Source organism: Bufo gargarizans, chromosome 5 (assembly GCF_014858855.1).
Source record: "Bufo gargarizans isolate SCDJY-AF-19 chromosome 5, ASM1485885v1, whole genome shotgun sequence".
In the NCBI taxonomy this organism is placed as follows: Eukaryota; Metazoa; Chordata; class Amphibia; order Anura; family Bufonidae; genus Bufo; species Bufo gargarizans.
The window spans coordinates 89,828,655-89,853,268 of NC_058084.1; the positions used below are offsets into that span (position 1 = coordinate 89,828,655).

Sequence of the window (24,614 nt, forward strand, 5' to 3'; positions counted from 1 at the left end):
AGGTCATCTGGCGCAGCACCCCATCACTCTCCTTCATGGTCAAATAGCCCTTACTTTCAAAGATTTCCCAATTTCTCGGACTGACTGACCTTCATTTCTTAAAGTAATGATGGCCACTTGTTTTTCTTTACTTAGCTGCTTTTTTCTTGCCATAATACAAATTCTAACAGTCTATTCAGTAGGACTATCAGCTGTGTATCCACCTGACTTCTCCTCAACGCAACTGATGGTCCCAACCCCATTTATAAGGCAAGAAATCCCACTTATTAAACCTGACAGGGCACACCTGTGAAGTGAAAACCATTTCAGGTGACTACCTCTTGAAGCTCATCAAGAGAATGCCAAGAGTGTGCAAAGCAGTAATCAAAGCAAAAGGTGGCTACTTTGAAGAACCTAGAATATGACATATTTTCAGTTGTTTCACACGTTTTTGTTATGTATATAATTCCACATGTGTTAATTCATAGTTTTGATGCCTTCAGTGTGAATCTACAATTTTCATAGTCATGAAAATAAAGAAAACTCTTTGAATGAGAAGGTGTGTCCAAACTTTTGGTCTGTACTGTATATGTATTTAAATTAAAAGGGCTTTTCAAGATTTTCGAATTAATGACCTATCCTCCAGATAGGTCATCAGTATCTGATCAGTGGGGGTCCGACTCCCAGGACCCACAGTGATCATCTGTTTTAGAAGGCACAGCACTCGAAGTAGCGCCACGGCCTTCTCTCTGTTCACCAAGCACAGCACGGTCCATTAGATAGTGGCTGTGCTTGGTATCGCAACTCAGCCCCATTCACTTCAAAGGGGTTGAGATGCGCCTAGGCCATGTGACTTATGAACACGATATCACATGGCCTAGGCAAAGCTGAGAGCGCTGATGCCTTCTTAAACAGCTGATCGGGGTCTCAGGTGTCAGAACCCCAGAGGTTACATACTGATGACCTATCCGGAGGATAGGTCATCAGTTCAACAATCTTTGAAAACCTCTTTAAAATTTAATTATAAAATTCTTAAGGACTATTTACCTTTTCATGTTGTGTCACCAGCATTAAACAAAGTTGCACAAAAATAAATTGTAGCGTTGGCATCACTGGGGGTCATTAACCCCTTAGTGACTAAGCCTGTTTGGGCCTTTATGACCAAGCGTTTTTCTTCCTTTTTTCATCGTCGCATTCCAAGAGCTATAACTTTTTTATTTTTTCGTCTATATAGCTTTATGAGGGCTTGTTTTTTACGGGACAAGTTGTAGTTTTTAATGGAACCATTTTTGGGTACACATAACTTTCTGATTAACTTTTATTAACTCTTTCTGGGAGGGAGATGGGGGAAAATAGCAATACTGCCACTGCGTTTTTACATTATAAATTTTACGGCGTTCATTTTTCGGTACAAATAACATAATATCTTTATTCTCTGGGTCAGTACGATTACAGTGATACTAAATACTTATAATTTTTTTTACGTTTTACTACTTTTTTTTCCAATAAAACCCCTTTTATTAACCAAAAAAATGATTTTGCATTGCCACTTCACAAGACCCATAACTTTTTTTTTTCTTTTTCTATGGAGTTGTGTGAGGGCTTGATTTTTGAGGGACAACTTGTATTTTTCATTGGTATCATTTTGGAGTAAATGGCGCTTTTTGATCGCTTGTTATTACGTTTTTTTCGGTGGAAACTAAGAATAAATTAGAAATTCTTTATTTTTTTTATTTTTATTTTTTACGGCGTTCACCATAGGGGATAATTTATGTAATATTTATGTAGTCCGGGTCGTTACGGACGCGGCAATACCAAACATATGGGGGATATTTTCTTTTTGCAATTTTTTTCATTGAAAAGCGTATTTTCAATGAAAAAAAAGCATATTTTTTTATTTTATGGAATTTTTTTAATTTAATAAATGTGTATTTATTTATTTATTTTTTTACTACTTAAAAGTCCCACAAAGGGACTATAATATACAGTATTTTGATTGCTTTTAAAATGTAATGCATTATCTCTATAAGGCATTACATTTCAATAGCATTTCAATAGCGATGCTATTCAAACCTTGACCAGCAGGTGGCGCCAGAGAGGCACGGCCTGCTGGAAATAACTGAAGACAGGCTCGGGGCCCTGATCGGAAGTGAGGTAAGCTTCCGAACACATCAGCACCCCGCGATCTTATTTTCGGGGTGCTGATGGGAGACAGAGGGAGTCCGCTCCCTCTGTCACCACTTTACATGCAGCGGGCGCCATTGCGCCCGGCATGTAAAGGGTTAAACAGCCCGGATCGGCACTCCTGCCGGTCCGGGCTGTTAGAGCAGGGTCCCGGCTCTCATGTGAGAGCCGGGTCCGTGCTCCCCGCTGCACGGGGGAGCCGTGCATCGCTTAGACCGGGCCGCCGTAAAAACGCGGCAGCCCAGCCTAAGGCCCCTTAGTGACCGCCGTAAAAACACGTATGGGTGGTCACTAAGGGGTTAACAAAGGATGTAAACCAGATTTTTGGCATAACAAAAGTTGCAAGTTTATGTACAAATGGCACTTGATGCAAAACGTTTTGCAACTTTTTACCTTCCTCCGCTGCCATTGACAGGCTTTTAAAATGTGAGCAGAGCTTAGTGGAAGAGGCGGAGGAGCTTTGGCCTAACACATTTACAAAAACTTACGCCAGAAAGCTTGCAGAAATTATAACTGAAATCTATGCCACGGTGTACATTTGAGATTCTGGCACATGGACATCACAGGAGCAACAAATGTATTAAGAGCAATGGTCCTCATAAACAATTAGCCGCATCTTACTCTGCATTTTTACGAAAGACTGGTGGTGAAATGCTGGTCTTCCGTAAATGAACCCTACTGCGTGATGAACAATAGTGTATTACTGGCATAACTACAGCACACTCCAAATGTGTAAGCTGACGTAACCTCAAGATACATCATCAGTATGTAAGCGGTCACAATGTCATCCATTGTATATGGCTGTTCTTGGTATATCACTTGAATGGGACTGAGTTGTGCCGAGGCCACGTGACCGATGAACATGTCATCAGTGGCCTAGGAAGAGGCTGCAGTGCTCAACTAAAATGCCATAACTCCTTCATACAGTTGATCAAATAAATATGTTACAGTAATTGTGTTCATAAAATAAAGCTACAGTAAAAGCATCTCATATGCATCTACATATAACCATCAAAGTAACAGCATTAGCACTTCAGAAGAAGAACTCGTGAATTGCTAAATATACAATACTGACCAAAAAAAACACAAAAAAAAATGTAACAGGCACTGCATTTCTGGCAAAAGCATCTTTGGCAAATACTTTGAACAGTAGTTTCAAAGCAAGAGACTCAGTCTCACCTACATAATGATCTGCCCTTGTCAGAGCTCATCAGGGCGGGATGCCACCAGCACCTACACCATACTTGTCCACTCTTCTGGAATGTCTAAGACTCAACTCTAGTCCTGCCAGTCATGTTTTCAGGATTCCCTTAGTATTCATCAGGTGATACAATTAGTGTAAGTGCAGCAGGACTTACCACAGGTATTCATTCTGTGCGATATTCTCAAATCATGACCGTTAGGTGGGCCCTGAGGACTGGAGTTAAGGAACACTGGTCTAAGAGACTACAGCAAAAAAGGAGGCCTCCCGTAGACCCAGAATAGAGTTTATTTTTCCTGGTTGATGCATCTTAACTCCAGATGCCAAGACTAACAAGACTTTCCTTGGTGTGAGGAGTTTCCTGGGAGTGAAGATGTGTGTGCAGCACAGGATAAAGGACAGATGACAGGGGGTCTGGTCTGATGTATAAAAACACTATAGAGTCTGGTCTGAATTTATTTTTGGTAATAAACACCAAACCAATATCCCCACCTATAATCAACCCATATACACCGTAGAATAGAACACCAATAGAAGTATATGTGGTTCAATAGTAAACGACAAACTAATCACAGATCCATCATTTTATTAGACATATACTGTATCATAGACATGATTGGCTACACAAAAAATAAAAAAATAAAACAACACATAGGGGTGAGTACCGGACGGCGGGATAAATATCATAAATTGCAAGGGCAAACAGTACTTTTAGGCCTCTTTCACACGGGCGTCATGTTTTTGGCCCGGATAAGATGCGGGTGCGTTGCGGGAAAATGCACAATTTTTCAGGGCGCGTGCAAAACATTGTAATGCGTTTTGCACGCGCGTGAGAAAAATCGACATGTTTGGTACCCAAACCCGAACTTCTTCACAGAGAAACATGGTTATAAGTAGGGCTGCAGCTAACAATTATTTGAATAATCGATTAGTTGTCGATAATTTCATCGATTAATCGGGGGGAAAAAAAACCACCAAAATGACAAAAAAAAGGGGTTTATATGATGGCACTTATGGAGGGGATCTGTGGGTGGCACTCATGGAGGGGATCTGTGGGTGGCACTCATGGAGGGGATCTGTGGGTGGCACTCATGGAGGGGATCTGTGGGTGGCACTCATGGAGGGGATCTGTGGGTGGCACTCATGGAGGGGATCTGTGGGTGGCACACATGGAGGGGATCTGTGGGTGGCACACATGGAGGGGATCTGTGGGTGGCACACATGGAGGGGATCTGTGGGTGGCACACATGGAGGGGATCTGTGGGTGGCACTCATGGAGGGGATCTGTGGGTGGCACTCATGGAGGGGATCTGTGGGTGGCACTCATGGAGGGGATCTGTGGGTGGCACTCATGGAGGGGATCTGTGGGTGGCACTCATGGAGGGGATCTGTGGGTGGCACTCATGGAGGGGATCTGTGGGTGGCACTCATGGAGGGGATCTGTGGGTGGCACTCATGGAGGGGATCTGTGGGTGGCACTCATGGAGGGGATCTGTGGGTGGCACTCATGGAGGGGATCTGTGGGTGGCACTCATGGAGGGGATCTGTGGGTGGCACTCATGGAGGGGATCTGTGGGTGGCACTCATGGAGGGGATCTGTGGGTGGCACTCATGGAGGGGATCTGTGGGTGGCACTCATGGAGGGGATCTGTGGGTGGCACTCATGGAGGGGATCTGTGGGTGGCACTTATGGAGGGGATCTGTGGGTGGCACTTATGGAGGGGATCTGTGGATGGCACTTATGGAGGGGATCTGTGGGTGGCACTTATGGAGGGGATCTGTGGGTGGCACTTATGGAGGGGATCTGTGGGTGGCACTTATGGAGGGGATCTGTGGGTGGCACTTATGGAGGGGATCTGTGGATGACACTATATAGCATCTTATGCTATATGTGTCATCCACAATCTCCCCCATAGCAGTGCCATACACAGATCCCCCTCCCCATAACAGTCCTGGCCCCTCCGCTCACAGCAGTATTCCTTAACTGGCAGTAACTTTTACTTTAAATCACAGCATCTTCTTTTACCTTACAATGCAGCTCCAGTAACAGGCAGAGCGGGCGGCGGCGTAACGTCACTTACTCACGTGACGCGCCTGCTCCACCTACTTTATGAATAAAGCAGGTGGCGCTTGCGCGTCACATGAGTAAGTGATGTTACGCCGCCGCCCGCTCTGCCTGTTACTGGAGCTTCATTGTAAGGTAATAAAGATGCAGTGATCTAAAGTTCAAGGACCCGCAGGCATAGAGCCTGACCACCCGCTCCCGCCCGCATAGCAACGAATCGGCCGATTATTCGATAACAGGATTAGTTGACAACGAATCCCGTTATCAAATATTATTGATAATGTTGATTAATCGTTGCAGCCCTAGTTATAAGGGAAAATAATAGCATTCTTAATACAAAATGCATAGTACAATAGGGCTGAAGGGGTAAAAAAAAATTAAAATTATTATTTAACTCACCTTAATCCACTTGATCGCGCAGCCCGACTTCTCTTCTGTCTTCTTCTTTGAAGAATAGGACCTTTGACGACGTCACTGCGCTCATATGGTCCATCACATGATCCATCACCATGGTGATGGATCATGTGACGGACCATGTGATGAGAGCAGTGACGTCACCACAGGTCCTTTTCCTGTGCACAGCAAAGATGAAGGCAGAAGAGAAGCCGGGCTGCGCGAGCAAGTGGATTAAGGGGAGTTAAATTATAAAAAAATTTAACCCCTCCAGCCCTATTGTACTATGCATTCTGTATTAAGAATGCTATTATTTTCCCTTATAACCATGTTATAAGGGAAAATAATAATGATCGGGTCCCCATCTCGATCGTCTCCTAGCAACCGTGCGTGAAAATCGCACCGCATCCGCACTTGCTTGCGGATGTTTGCGATTTTCACGCAGCCCTATTCACTTCTATGGGGCCTGCGGAAAACGCACAAAGAGGAGCATGCTGCGATTTTCACGCAACGCACAGGTGAAGCGTGAAAATCACCGCTCATGTGCACAGCCCAATAAAAATTATTGGGTCCGGATTCAGTGTGGGTGCAATGCGTTCACCTCACGCATCGCACCCGTGCGGAAATCTCGCCCGTGTGAAAGGGGCCTTAGAGAGGTATTATAAAGTGCAAATGCAAAAATTCATGAAAAAGTATTATACACACAGCCTAACAATATGGCTATGAACGTGCAGATCAAATAGCATGTTATAATACCAACCAAGTTATTATGTCCTAGCCTCAAGTCAGAGCACCACCACTCCCCGATGCACATTTTGCCATATAGTGGGCAGTGGCTAGTTCAGTAGCTACAGTTCTGTTCAAAATTATTCAACCCCCACTGAAATTGAGTGTTTTGGCCAGTTTGACATTGATTTTGATCATTTCAGTCATCTTGTTTACAATTAAATCAAAGAGGCCCTTGTAAGTCAGACAAATATAACATAACATTTAGAATGAAATAACCACAAATGTATTTTTTGTGCTCACATCATTATCAGTTTTATTCAACCCCCAAGTAACATTCAATCTTAGTACTTAGTACAACATCCTTTTCCAGTTATAACAGCTTTTAAACGTGAATCATAGCTTGACAAGTGTCTTGCAGCGATCTACGGGTATCTTCGCCCATTCTTCACGGGCAAAAGCCTCCAGTTCAGTCACATTCTTAGGCTTGTGTGCTGCAACTGCTTTCTTTAAGTCCCACCAGAGGTTCTCAATCGGATTTAAGTCTGGTGACTGCGATGGCCACTTCAAAATGTTCCAGCCTTTAATATGCAACCATGCTCTAGTGGATTTGGAGGTATGCTTGGGATCATTGTCCTGTTGAAAGGTCCAACGTCTCCCAAGCCTCAGGTTTGTGACTGACTGCATCACATTTTCATCCAATATCTCCTGGTACTGAAGAGAATTCATGGTACCTTGCACACGCTGAAGCTTCCCTGTACCTGTAGAAGCAAAACAGCCCCAAAGCATGATTGACCCCCCGCCATGCTTCACAGTAGGCAAGGTGTTCTTTTCTTCATAGGCCTTGTTCTTCCTCCTCCAAACATAGCGTTGATCCATGGGCCCAAACAGTTCTAATTTTGTTTCATCAGTCCACAGAACACTATCCCAAAACTTTTGTGGTTTGTCCACATGACTTTTGGCATACTGCAGTCGACTCTTCTTATTCTTTGGAGACAGCAAGGGGGTGCGCCTGGGAGTTCTGGCATGGAGGCCTTCATTACGCAGTGTGCGCCTTATTGTCTGAGCTGAAACTTCAGTACCCACATCTGACAAATCTTTTTTCAGTTCCTCAGCAGTCACACGGGGACTTTTCTCCACTTTGCGCTTCAGGTTGCGCACAGCAGTCGAAGTCAGCATCTTCTTTCTGCCACAACCAGGTAGCGTTTCAACAGTGCCCTTTGCCTTGAATTTGCGAATGATGCTTCCTATGGTGTCTCTTGGTATGTTTAACATCTTTGCAATCTTCTTATAGCCATTGCCCTTCCTGTGAAGAGAAATCACCTCTTCTCTTGTCTTCCTGGACCATTCTCTTGACTTCACCATGTTTGTAAACACACCAGTAAATGTCTAGAAGGAGCTGAGTATCACAGTCCTTTTAAATCTGCCTAATTGGTGCTTATTATGCTTGATTGCTGATCCTTGACATCCACCTGATCGAAAACACTTGAATGAACCTCTGTTCTTAAGAGTGGTAGTCTTTAAGGGGTTGAATAATTGTGTCAATGAAGAAATCACCCCCAAAATTTTTATACTGTATTACAAAAACAATTGATGTCATTTTAGTTGCATTTGGTTCTTTAAAAAATCCTTGTAAGATTTCATTCTGAACACAATTACAAATGCACATTAAATTCCCTAAAACCCTTTACAGCATTGGGGGTTGAATAATTTTTAACACAACTGTAAATAGATACAGGTACCTTGGGCGTTTCTTTTGATTGGATACATCTGATTCTGGGAGGTTCCATCTAATTGAGCCATGTAGGGCATTGGTGTAGTACTAATTAACAGATTGCGCCCATCAGGTGAATGCATTGCCTTTAGCATTATATATATATTTACTATGTTTCCACCAACCACTACCCCTTGAGAAAGCTGACAGCGAAACGCACAGCAGGGTGTGGTGGTCCACTGGCCTAGATGCAAGGAAAGGGGAAGACAATGAAAAGCAACTGGATCGGCAGGTAAGAACCCAGAACAACTAGCATTTACCTGCCGCAGCAATAGAAAGGAAAACCAACACACCAGTAACTGCCTGGACCCCCATGCGGACAGGGTGCATGATGGCCCCAGGCAGAGCTGCTCACTGACTTGTTTCCCCTCCGGGAAACCCTGGAGCCCTCTCACAGAAGGCAGAGACAGAAAGGGGAGTGTCTAGCATCCATGCAGGACCGTACACACCAAAACAGACCAGACATGGAACAACAACTAGACAAACCAAGAACATAAACCACACCATACATAGAAACGGCTAAGGTAGGAAGACATGGTAACAACGGGATGACATTGATGTCTCTCTAGGTGGCCCTCAATAACTGGGGAGATGGAATACCCAGGACAGGAGCATAGCTCCAGCACCAACAGAGGCTGGAGGACAACTAAACTCCAGACTACCAGCCACAAGCAATATAAGCACCTAGTGACCACAAGCACCAGACAGGGAAGGGAAACAAACCTTAAAGGAGAAGTGTACAAACATGCTGCATAAACTACACGTTGCCCCAGGCAACCAGCATGCACAGCAAACGTGTCACGGCAAACAACACAGAGACCGAGACAGTCGTGACATATATTGTTTATGTACATTGTACAAACCGGATTCCAAAAAAGTTGGGACACTATACAAATCGTGAATAAAAACTGAATGCAATGATGTGGAGGTGCCAACTTCTAATATTTTATTCAGAATAGAACATAAATCACGGAACAAAAGTTTAAACTGAGAAAATGTACCATTTTAAGGGAAAAATATGTTGAATCAGAATTTCATGGTGTCAACAAATCCCCAAAAAGTTGGGACAAGGCCATTTTCACCACTGTGTGGCATCTCCTCTTCTTCTTACAACACTCAACAGACGTCTGGGGACCGAGGAGACCAGTTTCTCAAGTTTAGAAATAGGAATGCTCTCCCATTCTGGTCTAATACAGGCCTCTAACTGTTCAATCATCTTGGACCTTCTCTGTTGCACCTTCCTCTTTATGATGCGCCAACTGTTCTCTATAGGTGAAAGATCTGGACTGCAGACTGGCCATTTCAGTACCCGGATCCTTCTCCTACGCAGCCATGATGTTGTGATTGATGCAGAATGTGGTCTGGCATTATCTTGTTGAAAAATGCAGGGTCTTCCCTGAAAGAGATGACGTCTGGATGGGAGCATATGTTGTTCTAGAACCTGAATATATTTTTCTGCATTGATGGTGCCTTTCCAGACATGCAAGCTGCCCATGCCACACGCACTCATGCAACCCCATACCATCAGAGATGCAGGCTTCTGAACTGAGCGTTGATAACAACTTGGGTTGTCCTTGTCCTCTTTGGTCCGGATGACATGGCATCCTAGATTTCCAAAAAGAACTTCGAATCGTGACTCGTCTGACCACCGAACAGTCTTCCATTTTGCCACACTCCATTTTAAATGATCCCTGGCCCAGTGAAAACGCCTGAGCTTGTGGATCTTGCTTAGAAATGGCTTCTTCTTTGCACTGTAGAGTTTCAGCTGGCAACGGCGGATGGCACGGTGGATTGTGTTCACTGACAATGGTTTCTGGAAGTATTCCTGAGCCCATTCTGTGATGTCCTTTACAGTAGCATTCCTGTTTGTGGTGCAGTGTCGTTTAAGGGCCCGGAGATCACGGGCATCCAGTATGGTTTTACGGCCTTGACCCTTACGCACAGAGATTGTTCCAGATTCTCTGAATCTTCGGATGATGTTATGCACAGTTGATGATGATAGATGCAAAGTCTTTGCAATTTTTCGCTGGGTAACACCTTTCTGATATTGCTCCACTATCTTTCTGCGCAACATTGTGGGAATTGGTGATCCTCTACCTATCCTGGCTTCTGAGAGACACTGCCACTCTGAGAAGCTCTTTTTATACCCAATCATGTTGCCAATTGACCTAATTAGTGTTAATTGGTCTTCCAGCTCGTAGTTATGCTCAAATTTACTTTTTCCAGCCTCTTATTGCTACTTGTCCCAACTTTTTAGGGATTTGTTGACACAGTGAAAAGTTGAATCAATGCATTTTTCCTTTAAAATGATACATTTACTCGGATTAAACGTTTGATCTGTCATCTACGTTCTATTACAAATAAAATATTGACATTTGCCATCTCCACATCATTGCATTCAGTTTTTATTCACAATTTGTTTAGTGTCCCAACTTTTTGGGAATCCGGTTTGTATTATACTAGATCGCTTACTCTTTTCTCTCAAATGCTATTTGATCTGCACTTTCATAGCCATATTGTGAGGCTATGTGTATAATACTTTTTCATGAATTTTTGCATTTGCACTTTATAATACCTCCCTAAAAGTACTGTTTGCCCTTGCACTTTATTATATTTATCCCGCCGTCCAGTGTTTGTTTTTTAAAATCTTTTTAATTATTTTGTGTAGCCAATCATGTCTGTAATAAAAATTTGATGTTATAATCATGATGGATGTGCGATTAGTTTGCCATTTACTTGTGAACCACATATTGGTGTTCTGAATTTATTTGGGGGTCTACCGTTAATTTTTTTGTATAATTTGTGGTCTAACTTTCTTTTGGAGACTTAAGACTGAATACATTTTAGGGTGGGATGGAAGGGTTAAATACAATATTTGTGATTCAACGGTATAAGGTTGAAGATGTGGCTGATATAAATGGCAGGGTTACATTTTAAAGTTAAAATCACATAGCTTATTTTAAAAGGGACAATTCAGTCAGAAAGACACTTTATCAAAATATTCAAAGAATGCGCAAATTTTGTGCTATTTTTTTTGTTCATGTTGGTAGTTCTATGTCATTGAAAAGGATATACAAAATCTTGTCCTTCTGTAGCGGTCAGCAAAGAGAGATAAAACTCCTATATAGATGGGTAATCCATTGTTAGTTTACCAATGCTGCGAGGGGAAGATGTTATCAGCTAGTATAAAAGTAGATTGTAGGAATTAAAACAACAGTATGATAACACTATTGTTCTCTTGATAGTCCTAGATGAAGATGCCCACAGAAGAGAGCAGCACTTATCAGCGTAATGTGTGCCGCTCTAATTGAGTCACATATCCCCGTTCCTCTCCGGCCGCAGTAAATGGTCTGAGTGAGAAAGTCATGCGGGTCCATGTGCCGTGCTACAAGTCCAAACCAAGGAGGGAGTTAAGGTGCTGGGGCAGGAAGTAGAATACTTGGGAGTGACTTAAAAAAATATCCAGAAAACCATCTACCTGATTTTTGTACAAAAATAATTGCATAGAATATTCACATATAGTCGGTTAATGTTATTAAAAAAATGTTGATGGTAGTGTCCCTTTAACATTGCAAGTATGTCCTAACAACGAGTTTGAAGGGTTTTCGTACTTCTAGTTGCTTTCAACTGATTCAACTTTCAACTATCTTGCTATTCCCTTAAAGGAATGATGCAAACGGATGTCCTTGTTCTCAGACACACGTGAATATGGACCAAATAAATAAATGACACATGCTTAAAGAGGACCTTTCATGGATATTTTTTTAGTTTAATTAAATACCTTTACTTGCCAGTTACCCCCACTGATTCTGCCTGTTTTTTTAAATATCGCTCCTACGCTCTGCTGTGCCCCCCCTGCAGTTTTCCCGCCCAGTATGTTAATAATAAGCATCGGTACAGGGAGAAGACCACGCCACGGTTTGTCAATGGGCATCTCCTTCTCCCTGGCTGTGCCGCAGTCCAATCACAGTGGAAAGGGTCACAGCCAGGGAGAAAAAACTGCTCACCTTCTCCCTGGCTGTGACGCTCTCCGCTATGATTGGACCACGGCACAGCCAGGGAGAAGGAGACGCCCATTGACAAACCCTGGCGTCTCCTCCTCCCTGTACCGATGCTCATTATTAACATACTGGGCGGGAAAACTGAATGGGAGCACAGCGGGACGTACAAGTGGTATTTGAAAAAAACAGGCAGGGTGGCAGTACCCCGCAAGTAAAGGCATTTAATAAAAATTAAAAAAAATCCATCAAAAGGTCCTCTTTAAAGGGAGTCTCATCAGCAACATTGCTATGCAACCAAGCAAAAGACCAGATAGGCTTAGCTCACCTATTTCCAACTGTGCCATTCGTATATCAAACTGTAGCCCCCCAGCAGATAAAACCGGCCCTTTTGAAATATGCAAATGATGCCTTTAGTGCAATGCGGGTGGACATTTTGCTTTTACTGCACAGAGGCTCCACTTCATTCACTGCCCAGCCCCTCCCTTGGACCACTGGTTGACAGAACCAGTAAAACTTACGTACCTTCTGGTAGGGGTTAGGGCGCCCTAAGGGAGGGGTTAGGGCGCCCAAAGGGAGGGGTTAGGGCGCCCTAAGAGAGGCGTTAGGGCACCCTAAGGGAGGGGTTAGGGCACCCTAAGGGAGGGGTTAGGGCGGGGAATACAGTGGAGCTTCTGTGCAACGAGAACAATTGCAACACCCACATCGCACTAAAGACATGTGCACATTTAAAGGGCATCTGTCAGCAGATGTGTACTTATGACACTGGCTTACGGCATCTGTGTTGGTCCAATGTTCATATGTGCCTGCATTGTTGAGAAAAATAATGTTTTATTATATGAAAATGCGCCTCTAGGAGCAACAGGGGCATAGCCGTTAGAACTAGAAGCTCAGCTCTCTCTGCAACTGAACATGGGACCAACACAGATGCCTTCAGCTGCCAAGCGCACATGCAACAGGTCGGCCAGTTTCATAGCTAAAAATCTGCTGACAATTTTACCTTAAACAGAGCCAAGGATTGCTCTAAAAAATGGAACAGTGGGATTTGGTAAGCTAAGCTCTATGCTTGGTTGCATGACAGTGTCGTTGATGACAAATGTCCTTTAATAAAGACACTTGGACATGTATTGTGCTCCGCTTTCCTCAGCTTCAATTACATTGTGTGTGCTTGACAGAAGCAAACAGCTTCAGGAGATACTTTCACTCTTCTTGGTGTTTAAACATTTAATGAGGCAAAACATCCTGTTTTCAGCTGGAGAGACGTTGGAAAGTATTGCTGGTGTCCATCTGTCGGGCAAGTATCATACTAACTTTATAAATTAATATAGGGCGCCAGCAGTAACCATCACCAGATGGCAGAAGCAGGGCAGATTCCATCATCTTCTGGTCTCCTCAGCTTCTAGATACTAATTAACTAACTCAATTTTAATTGCAAGAACAATTGAAACCAGCAGAATGTGTCTCTGCATGTCTACTCTACACTGAACAGCCACAGCACCAGAAGGCAGAGCTGTCCAAAATAAAGACAACTAGAAAATAAAGCATTTCTCTGAAGCAATCATAATACACGTCAGGATTACAAGAAATTGTGCAGGATCTATACTTCAAAGCTTTGAGTTGCCTAGCCTCTACCAACAAGAAGCGTGATACAATGACCTCTGTAAATACCACAACTGAACAAAGGCTTAAAGAGTCACTGTACTTTCACACAATTTCATTTTATTTAATAGAGAATAATGAAACTAAGAAATTTCTAAATCACTTCATTAAAAAAATCTGCATGCATCCACCTGAAAAAAAGCTATAAAGTCATGGCCACTAGGGGTCTCACTTCCAGTCCACTGTCTGTTGTCAGACAAGATCTGTCCCTGGTAACAGAGACTCAGAAGAAGGGAGAGAGGAAGTGGGGGCATGTCAGAGCTAGATGAGATTGTGAGCCTGAAAAAACAACTGCTTCTATACTGCTTCTTAACTTCAAAGGAGCCTCCTGCCTTTCTTTAAGTGTGATCTCTCCCTCCTTATCCGTTATGTGAGCTCCGGAGCCGAAAACAAACGTAATGGGAAGAAAGGGAATTCACTATATATAGTACTGGCAGAAATGAGACAACCCCTGCTTCTGAGAGAAATACATCTGACTGTGCAGCTGAAACAGGGAATACTATAACTGAAAGAGACTTTACAGAGCTCAAACATAAATATGCCTTCACAGTTATGATTATACAAAGAAACATAGCTATTATGCAACTTATATTTTTTTTAAACACAGGTATGCCTTAATTTGTAAAGAAACCTAAGCAATATATCAAAGATTTCAGAAAAACCCAGTTCACAGATTCCAAGAGAATCCATATAATGGCCACACTATATCTGCCAGTTCCAGGTAACCAACCTAATATTATGACGTAATGAAGAAACCTAGCCATAGAAATAAGATAGTTGATGGACAACTGCCCAGAAGTCCCTGCCATAAACATGAATGCCTGCCACAACTGCACAGATTAAAAACTCCCCCGTTCAAGAAGAGTCTGCGGTGGCCAAGTGTCTGATTCTGTTCCATTAGAGCCCCAGCAGCACAGTCCTCTCTATCCCCTTTCCTGCACTGATCCCTACTATCAGTTAATGGAGAGAACAGGAAGCTAAACAATCAGTGCTTAGCCTCTGGTTACAGCCAGATCAACAATGGAGCCAGGAGAGGAGAGTAACCCACTGTACATCAGGAAAGAAATATAAACCCCTATGCTACCTGTGAGGAATATGGATTAATATTTACTGTCAGCCATGTCCTCACACCCCCCATTTGCTGACAGGATTTCCCTGCTTCAAAGCCCCCAGCCCTGATTGTAATTTGATGCACCTCTTGGCATGATTTAGTGTACATGCCAAATAAGTTTCCACTCCCCCCCCCCCCCCAGCCAACTGAGTGTCAGTTGGCCAGGAAGACACCCCTCAGGGGGTCCAAGCTTCAAGGAGAAGTTCACACCTCTGTGCAGCAGTTGGGAGCCACCTGAATCTGCAGGAAAACCCCCTGCTGTGGGTATCTGCTTTTGCCTGGATCAATGAGATTTCCTAGACATATTGGCACCTACCTCTCATAAGGAATTATGAATCACCTGGCCATCGCAGGCGCAAACCGGATACATATTTGTGTCCCGGTGGCCACGAGGTACGGTCCCATGGTCTTTGTTTGCTCGTACCCAGTCGGGGTAGGGAGATACCCATATCTCCCCATAGAAGCCACCTACCGGTACCAGGTTTGGGCTCTACTTGTAGCCGGAACCCAGGAAGGTCCATTAGTCCCAGAACCATCTCCCTGTGACCCTCTGGTCTGGAGCTATGACCCCTAAAGGGTTTTGTGGGTCATTCACCGTCAGCCCAGAAGAGGGGGAGTTGACCCCTCCCTGATGGGCCAGCTACAGGTTAAAAGCCTGGTGCCAGCAAGTAGGCGGCGTCTTTTCTCTGAAGAGGGGTCACATCCTACACATGTGTTTAGAGGGACCCAGGAAATAGCAGGAGATCACAGCCCCTCGTGTGGCCTCCAGCTCAGGACATCGCAAGTTACTTTCATCATACTCGGTAACTTACTTTCACACTGCTTAATCCTATTGTACCCATATAATCTGGATCTGTAATCTCAGACCACTGTATATATTGTCTGTGTATATTGTGTCACATCTAGTGTGCTCTTACAGCGATTAAATCTATAATTTAATCTTGTGCTATCTTGTATCTCGATCACGAATCCCCACGTCCGTGTTTTGGCCTAGTTATAAGCTACCGCGGGTTGGTTTCTGACCCTATATAATCCTGTTAGCGGACCGGGCTTATATCAAACGAGAAACTGGTGGCAGTTACCCAGGCGGAGTGTGTGCTGTTTTCACTGCGGCAGTGAAAAGGCTCTCTCAGCTTGCTGCCTCTCTGTGTCCGCGTGGACAGGAGGTGTGTGTGTAAACTATACCAGCCTGACCTTACGTGCTCCTCTGGAGGGCGTAACTTCACGTTTTTGGTAAACCCTGTGATCATACCAGGTCTCGTGAGCTCGACGTGGTTGACGTCAGCGGACACGAGGGGTGGTATTCATCACACTACCCTAGACCAACAGGGATTTAAACATTCCCTAGACCAGTGATGGCGAACCTTTTAGAGAACGAGTGCCCAAACTGCAACCCTACAACCTACTTATTTATCGCAAAGTGCCAACATGGCAATTTAACCTGAATACTACAGTCCAATATAGTATATCTTCCATGTACTTTACCATTTAGCTATAATAGCCTGCCTGCGCCGTTTATAGTGTGCCCTGCGCTGATAACTGGCATGGAAATTCTAAGGCATATTGGTGCACCATAGATTTTTTCCAGAGCATGGGTGCCCACATAAAAGGGCTCTGAGTGCCACCTCTGGCACCTGTGCCATAGGTTCGCCCCCACTGCCCTAGACCATCAATGTAAGATGTAGACATCAACCCCTTCACTGCGCAAAACCTCCAGCTTTTATGTCATTGACCTGATCACTGTCTTAGACCACCATGGATGCAAACAATAACTGCTTCTCTTCCCCACTAACCGATTTAGACATGAGCTAAAAGATTTTACAGAATCAATTTGTCCAATCAGCAGAGCTTATGCAAATTATGAAGCTCTGGTGATTGGATAAATTGATTCTAACAGTCCTGCTGACTGGACAAATTGATTCTGTAGAATCTGTTAGCTCATTTCTAAACCGATTCACTATCTCAGACCACTGGTGATGGTGTCAGCAACCCTTTTTCTGTCCTGATAATAAACCCATTCTTTTTCTACTTCTTTTTTTTAATCCACTCCTGGTTTTGGCTTCAAAACCTATTTTAAAAACCGTCAACACCTGCAAAAGGGTGCTAAAAACCTGTCAAACAAGCAGCATCATATTACATAGATAAAAAATAAAAAAAAACACCTAGAATTTTTCGTATTCTGGGAATGAGGTATTAAATAAAGTTATAAAAATGTAACATGTCAGCAGATGAAGACAAAAGATCATTCTGTTTAAATGTATGAAAAAGACGATACATCATGATTATAGTTTCATCCTGTTTTACTTTGTAAAAACATGGTTCTCTGCTCCCGGCCAAGTTTTGAGTGAATATCAGTATAGTTTAGAAATCTGTTCTGCTAGTTTGTGGGTAAGAAATAGGTACATAATATTTCCTGTGTATAGAGCCCTTAATGTTCCTCTGCAAAATAGGAGCTTTATATCATTTTCACGGTGGCTTAGAAAAACATTTTCAAATTTGATGTTGATTCCAAGCAAGAATTTCAATCATTGAGCTTTAGGTTGACTCCAAACCAAAATTATTTTTGGGGTATCAATAAAGGCAGCATCATAGAAAGGTGACTATATCCATATATGTTTTATATATATATACAGTGGGATGCGAAAGTTTGGGCAACCTTGTTAATCGTCATGATTTTCCTGTATAAATCATTGGTTGTTACGATAAAAAATGTCAGTTAAATATATCATATAGGAGACACACACAGTGATACTTGAGAAGTGAAATGAAGTTTATTGGATTTACAGAAAGTGTGCTATAGTTGTTTAAATAAAATTAGGCAGGTGCATAAATTTGGGCACTGTTGTCATTTTATTGATTCCAAAACCTTTAGAACTAATTATTGGAACTCAAATTGGCTTGGTAAGCTCAGTGACCCCTGACCTACATACACAGGTGAATCCAATTATGAGAAAGAGTATTTAAGGGGGTCAATTGTAAGTTTCCCTCCTCTTTTAATTTTCTCTGAAGAGTAGCAACATGGGGGTCTCAAAACAGCTCTCAAATCACCGGAAGACAAAGATTGTTCACCATCATGGTTTAGGGGAAGGATACAGAAAGCTGTCTCAGAGATTTCAGCTGTCTGTTTCCACAGTTAGGAACATATTGAGGAAATGGAAGACCACAGGCTCAGTTCAATTTAAGGCTCGAAGTGGCAGGCCAAGAAAAATCTCGGATAGACAGAAGCGACGAATCGTGAGAACAGTCAGAGTCAACCCACAGACCAGCACCAAAGACCTACAACATCATCTTGCTGCAGATGGAGTCACTGTGCATGGTTCAACCATTCGGCGCACTTTACACAAGGAGATGCTGTATGCGAGAGTGATGCAGAGGAAGCCTTTTCTCCGCCCACAGCATAAAAAGTGCAGCTTGAGGTGGGCCAAAGCACATTTGGACAAGCCAGCTTCATTTTGGAATAAGGTGCTGTGGACTGATGAAACTAAAATTGAGTTATTTGGCCATAACAAGGGGCGTTATGCATGGAGGAAAAAGAACACAGCATTCCAAGAAAAACACCTGCTACCTACAGTAAAATATGGTGGTGGTTCAATCATGCTGTGGGCCTGTGTGGCCAGTGCAGGGACTGGGAATCTTGTCAAAGTTGAGGGACGCATGGATTCCACTCAGTATCAGCAGATTCTGGAGATCAATGTCCAGGAATCAGTGACAAAGCTAAAGCTGCGCCGGGGCTGGATCTTTCAACAAGACAACGACCCTAAACACTGCTCAAAATCCACTAAGGCATTTATGCAGAGGAACAAGTACAACGTTCTAGAATGGCCATCTCAGTCCCCAGACCTGAATATAATTGAAAATCTGTGGTGTGACTTAGAGAGAGCTGTCCATGCTCGGAAGCCATCAAACCTGAATGAACTAAATATGTTTTGTAAAGAGGAATGGCCCAAAATACCTTCAACCAGAATCCAGACTCTCATTGGAACCTACAGGAAGTGTTTAGAGGCTGTAATTTCTGCAAAAGGAGGATCTACTAAATATTGAGTCCATTTCTTTTTTGTGGTGCCCAAATTTATGCACCTGCCTAATTTTGTTTAAACAATTATAGCACACTTTCTGTAAATCCAATAAACTTCATTTCACTTCTCAAATATCACTGTGTGTGTCTCCTATATGATATATTTAACTGACGTTTTTTATCGTAACAACCAACGATTTATACAGGAAAATCACGACTATTAAGAAGGTTGCCCAAACTTCCGCATCCCACTGTGTATATATATATATATATATATATATATATATACACATACATATACACACACACACACACAGACAGAGGATTCCTCATCTTGCCTCTTAACGAGTTAGGTAAACAAGGGCAAGAAACAGTTAATGGATTCAATGGATTTCATATTGTGATTCCATGGTAAGATGTGATATCACACTTGTTTCAAGTTTCGAAGTGCTACATATGTATATATATATATATATATAATGAACAAAAATATAAATGCAACACTTTAGGTTTTGCTCCCATTTTGCATGAGCTGAACTCAAAGATCTGAAACATTTTCTACATACACAAAAGACCCATTACTCTCAAATATTGTTCACAAATCTGTCTAAATCTGTGTTAGTGAGCACTTCTCCTTTGCCGAGATAATCCATCCCACCTCATAGGTGTGGCATGTCAAGGTGCTGATTAGACAGCATGAATATTGCACAGGTGTGCCTTAGACTTCCCACAATAAAGGCCACTCTGAAATGTGCACGGTTTTGCCTTACTGGGGGAGGGTCAGAAAACCAGTAAGTATCTGGTGTGGCCACCATTTGCCTCACGCAGTGCAACACATCTCCGTCGCATAGAGTTGATCAGGTTGTTGATTGTGGCCTGTGGAATGTTGGTCCACTCCTCTACAATAGCTGTGCGAAGTTGCAGAATATTGGCAGGAACTGGAACACGCTGTCGTATACGCCAATCCAGAGCATCCCAAACATGCTTAATGGGTGACATGTCCGGTGAGTATAATGGCCATGCAAGAACTGGGATTTTTTCAGCTTCCAGGAATTGTGTACAGATCCTTGCATTATGGGGCCGTGCATTATCATGCTGCAACATGAGGTGATGGTCGTGGAAGAATAGCACAACAATATGTGTTGTTCAGTGTGTGTACAGCATTGTGCAAATTAATGTGAACATGACCAAATAATGAATATTTTGGTAATGACAATACTGTTCTGTCCATTCTGACAGTTCTTTTGATGGTAAACTCGGGACCTGGCAAACTTATTACAGTAGAAGAAATGATGACTAGTGAAAAATATAAAGCAATGCTAGATCGATGTTTGGCTTAGGAGTTGGAGAAAGTTCAAGCCAACGGCAATGCAATGTTCCAACAAGACTCAGCTCCATGCCATATTTCTAAGAGTATGATGAAATATTTCAAGGACAAGAAGATTAGCATTTTGGACTGGCCTGGAAATTCGCCAGATCTCAATCCTATTGAGAATTTATGGTCGATCTGCAAGGCCAAATTAGAAAAGATGGACTGTACGACGAAAAACAAGATGGTGGAAGCAGTAATTCAGATGTGGTTTCAAGAGGAGGCAATCAAGAATAATTTAAAAATCTAGTTGACTCCATGCCGAGCCGAGTTCAAGCCGTGATTACAGCAAAGGGAAGACATAATTCAATACTAGTATTTAAACCTTGTTTATAGGTCTAAGAATAGTTTTATTTAGAATAAACTAAAAAAATCCTTGTGTTAACATTAATTCGCACACACACGTATACAGGTCCTTCTCAAAAAATTAGCATATTGTGATAAAGTTCATTATTTTCTGTAATGTACTGATAAACATTAGACTTTCATATATTTTAGATTCATTACACACCAACTGAAGTAGTTCAAGCCTTTTATTGTTTTAATATTGATGATTTTGGCATACAGCTCATGAAAACCCAACTTTCCTATCTCAAAAAATTAGCATATCATGAAAAGGTTCTCTAAACGAGCTATTAACCTAATCATCTGAATCAACTAATTAACTCTAAACACCTGCAAAAGATTCCTGAGGCTTTTAAAAACTCCCAGCCTGGTTCATTACTCAAAACCGCAATCATGGGTAAGTCTGCCGACCTGACTGCTGTCCAGAAGGCCATCATTGACACCCTCAAGCAAGAGGGTAAGACACAGAAAGAAATTTCTGAACGAATAGGCTGTTCCCAGAGTGCTGTATCAAGGCACTTCAGTGGGAAGTCTGTGGGAAGGAAAAAGTCTGGCAGAAAACGCTGCACAACGAGAAGAGGTGACCGGACCCTGAGGAAGATTGTGGAGAAGGACCGATTCCAGACCTTGGGGGACCTGCGGAAGCAGTGGACTGAGTCTGGAGTAGTAACATCCAGAGCCACAGTGTACAGGTGTGTGCAGGAAATGGGCTACAGGTGCCGCATTCCCCAGGTCAAGCCACTTTTGAACCAGAAACAGCGGCAGAAGCGCCTGACCTGGGCTACAGAGAAGCAGCACTGGACTGTTGCATGTCATTCGGAAATCAAGGTGCCAGAGTCTGGAGGAAGACTGGGGAGAGGGAAATGCCAAAATGCCTGAAGTCCAGTGTCAAGTACCCACAGTCAGTGATGGTCTGGGGTGCCATGTCAGCTGCTGGTGTTGGTCCACTGTGTTTTATCAAGGGCAGGGTCAATGCAGCTAGCTATCAGGAGATTTTGGAGCACTTCATGCTTCCATCTGCTGAAAAGCTTTATGGAGATGAAGATTTCATTTTTCAGCACGACCTGGCACCTGCTCACAGTGCCAAAACCACTGGTAAATGGTTTACTGACCATGGTATTACTGTGCTCAATTGGCCTGCCAACTCTCCTAACCTGAACCCCATAGAGAATCTGTGGGATATTGGGAAGAGAAAGTTGAGAGACGCAAGACCCAACACTCTGGATGAGCTTAAGGCCGCTATCGAAGCATCCTGGGCCTCCATAACACCTCAGCAGTGCCACAGGCTGATTGCCTCCATGCCACGCCGCATTGAAGCAGTCATTTCTGCAAAAGGATTCCCGACCAAGTATTGAGTGCAGAACTGAACATAATTATTTGAAGGTTGACTTTTTTTGTATTAAAAACACTTTTCTTTTATTGGTTGGATGAAATATGCTAATTTTTTTAGATAGGAAATTTGGGTTTTCATGAGCTGTATGCCAAAATCATCAATATTAAAACAATAAAAGGCTTGAACTACTTCAGTTGTGTGTAATGAATCTAAAATATATGAAAGTCTAATGTTTATCAGTACATTACAGAAAATAATGAACTTTATCACAATATGCTAATATTTTGAAAAGGACCTGTATAATGAAATATATGTTATTTATCATTTTTTATTCCTCTAGAATAAACTCACCTGAAGAGTAAGACGCTTGACTGCATTCCAAACTACTCTGATTATCTCCTTCATTCTCTCCTCCGGGGTCTTGCTGGCATCTCTAGAGGTCTGCAACATCCTTGCAGGAACTGATAACGGACGTGATTCTGTAAACCAAAGGTGCATCAAAAAGTTAACATTATGCCAAATACATGCAATTACTAAAGTGAATCCTCACCAATAAGCACTTTCTCCTAAAAGGGCTCAAGCTCACTGACCTCTGTTTTTCTAATAGTGAACTCCAAATTCCCTGCCTCTTTAGAGTATAACATGCTGTTTGCCTGCAGCCACCACTAGGGCAGTCTTAGGAAGCGCACACTGTTAAAATATTGTTGTCTGACGTCAACACAAATTTTAACAAGAGTTGGGAGAGTGTATAAATAAAAAAGAAAAAGACATTCACCCACTGAACGCTGCTCTGCTCTAGCAACAAAGCTTCTGTCTCCACTCCTCCCAATCCCCCGAGGGGCAGAAGTGTGATGGACCGTCCATGGTCGCTGTCACAGCTGAAGCCTCTGACTGGCCTCATCTGTGATGTGTCCTCACGCGGCATACAGTATGCAGTAAGATTCAAAGCTCCCCCTAGAGGCAGTTTCAAGTTGCTAGAATTATATTATTTTACTTGTCTTTTCAAATCATTCAGAGCACTGTATCAAAGGTGAAGCTGACACCTGTAATGAAATATTAAGCAGTCGATCTCCTCAGATAACAGGCATTTTCAGACACAGTGATGCCTATGATTTTTGTTGTTGTTTATTTTAATTTTGAATAAAGGGGTGCGAGTTAAACTTTTTTACTTTTTTTCTTTTTACCTTTTTGAGTCACTCTAGGTGACTATAACATGCAATCGATGGATTGCAATTTGGAATTGGATTGCAATATTGAATATTATCCATTATAATATACAAATATTGATATATTACAAAGCAATGCTGCCACCTGCAGATATGCTAGTAATTGGCTGGGATATGCTAGTAATTGGCATCGGAGCCTTAAGCAGGCTCCGGCCTATTACTACAGCATAACGGCATCCCCGATCTCAGTGAGAAAAGGCTGTTACAAGCCAAAATGCGTGTAGATACAGCATTTTCTCCCTTCAGATGCTGTGGTCACATTTGACAATGGCAACCGAGTTGTTAAATGTATGAGATCGGCATTTTTGCCAGTCGCAGGCATTAGCCCCAGATGTCTGCGGTGTGAAACAGCAGGCACCTGACAGCTATGGCACCCGCTCTGTTCCGGAGTGGGCATCATCTTTAAAGACCCACCATGTGAAGTACTATTATGTCCCATGTTGGAAAAGGGTTAAAGGGATTGTGCAGGGGGGGTTATATTCATGACCTATCCTCAGGACAAGTCATCAATATCAGATCAGTGGGTGTCCAACTCTCGACGAGCAGCTGTTTGAAGAGGACGAGCAAGGTTACACTGCGCATCGTTACGCTTGCAGTGGCGGTGCAGTGTAACTACAAGTGCTGGTCCCAGTCACTTGACTGGGACCACACACCTTCCTGTACTCCAGAACCAGCTTTGAAATTGAATCATCAGAGCAATTTACAGATTAATAAGCAGATGAGCTAAATTTGCACACTAATTGCAGGGACAGTCAGTAAATCTAGCTAGCCCAGTAAGGGGCAAGTAACATAGTACACAGCATTGAACAACCCAGTGCTATTTCCCTGTTCTCCTCATACTATAGAAATCTGTAAAAGGCAGTGAGAGGCTCAAAACAGATGAGGAGATAGATCAGCTACAACTGCCTGTAATGAAATTATGCAGGCAGCAGAGGGATTTTAGCTAAAAACAAATCTAGCTCATTAACCTCCTCCTCTCCTGCTCTACTTAAAGGGGTTCTCCAGGAATTAACAAATGATGTCTAACACCCCTGCCAATTCTGCAGGACTTCCAGCGCATGCACTATACAGGTTGTCCATTGTGTAGTGGATGGAGCAGATAACTGCTGCACTGCTCGCACTGAAGTGAATGGGAGCAGCACTGCAGTAACCAGCTGACAAATCAAGTGTCAGACTCCCGACTATTTCATATTGATGACCTATCCTAGAACACTCTTAAATCCTAGACAACCCTTT

General features: G+C 42.8%; 1 protein-coding gene across 7 annotated transcripts in view; it reads right to left on the reverse strand.

The window, feature by feature from the left end:
- Positions 1 to 24,614, reverse strand: part of VPS13B (vacuolar protein sorting 13 homolog B) — a 988,099-nt gene that overhangs the window by 521,153 nt on the left and 442,332 nt on the right. For all 7 annotated transcript variants that reach the window (XM_044295329.1, XM_044295331.1, XM_044295327.1 and 4 more), the window contains one exon: positions 22,504 to 22,631. In XM_044295329.1, coding sequence (XP_044151264.1) covers positions 22,504 to 22,631 — 128 coding nt within the window. The remainder of the gene's footprint in view (positions 1 to 22,503; positions 22,632 to 24,614) is intronic.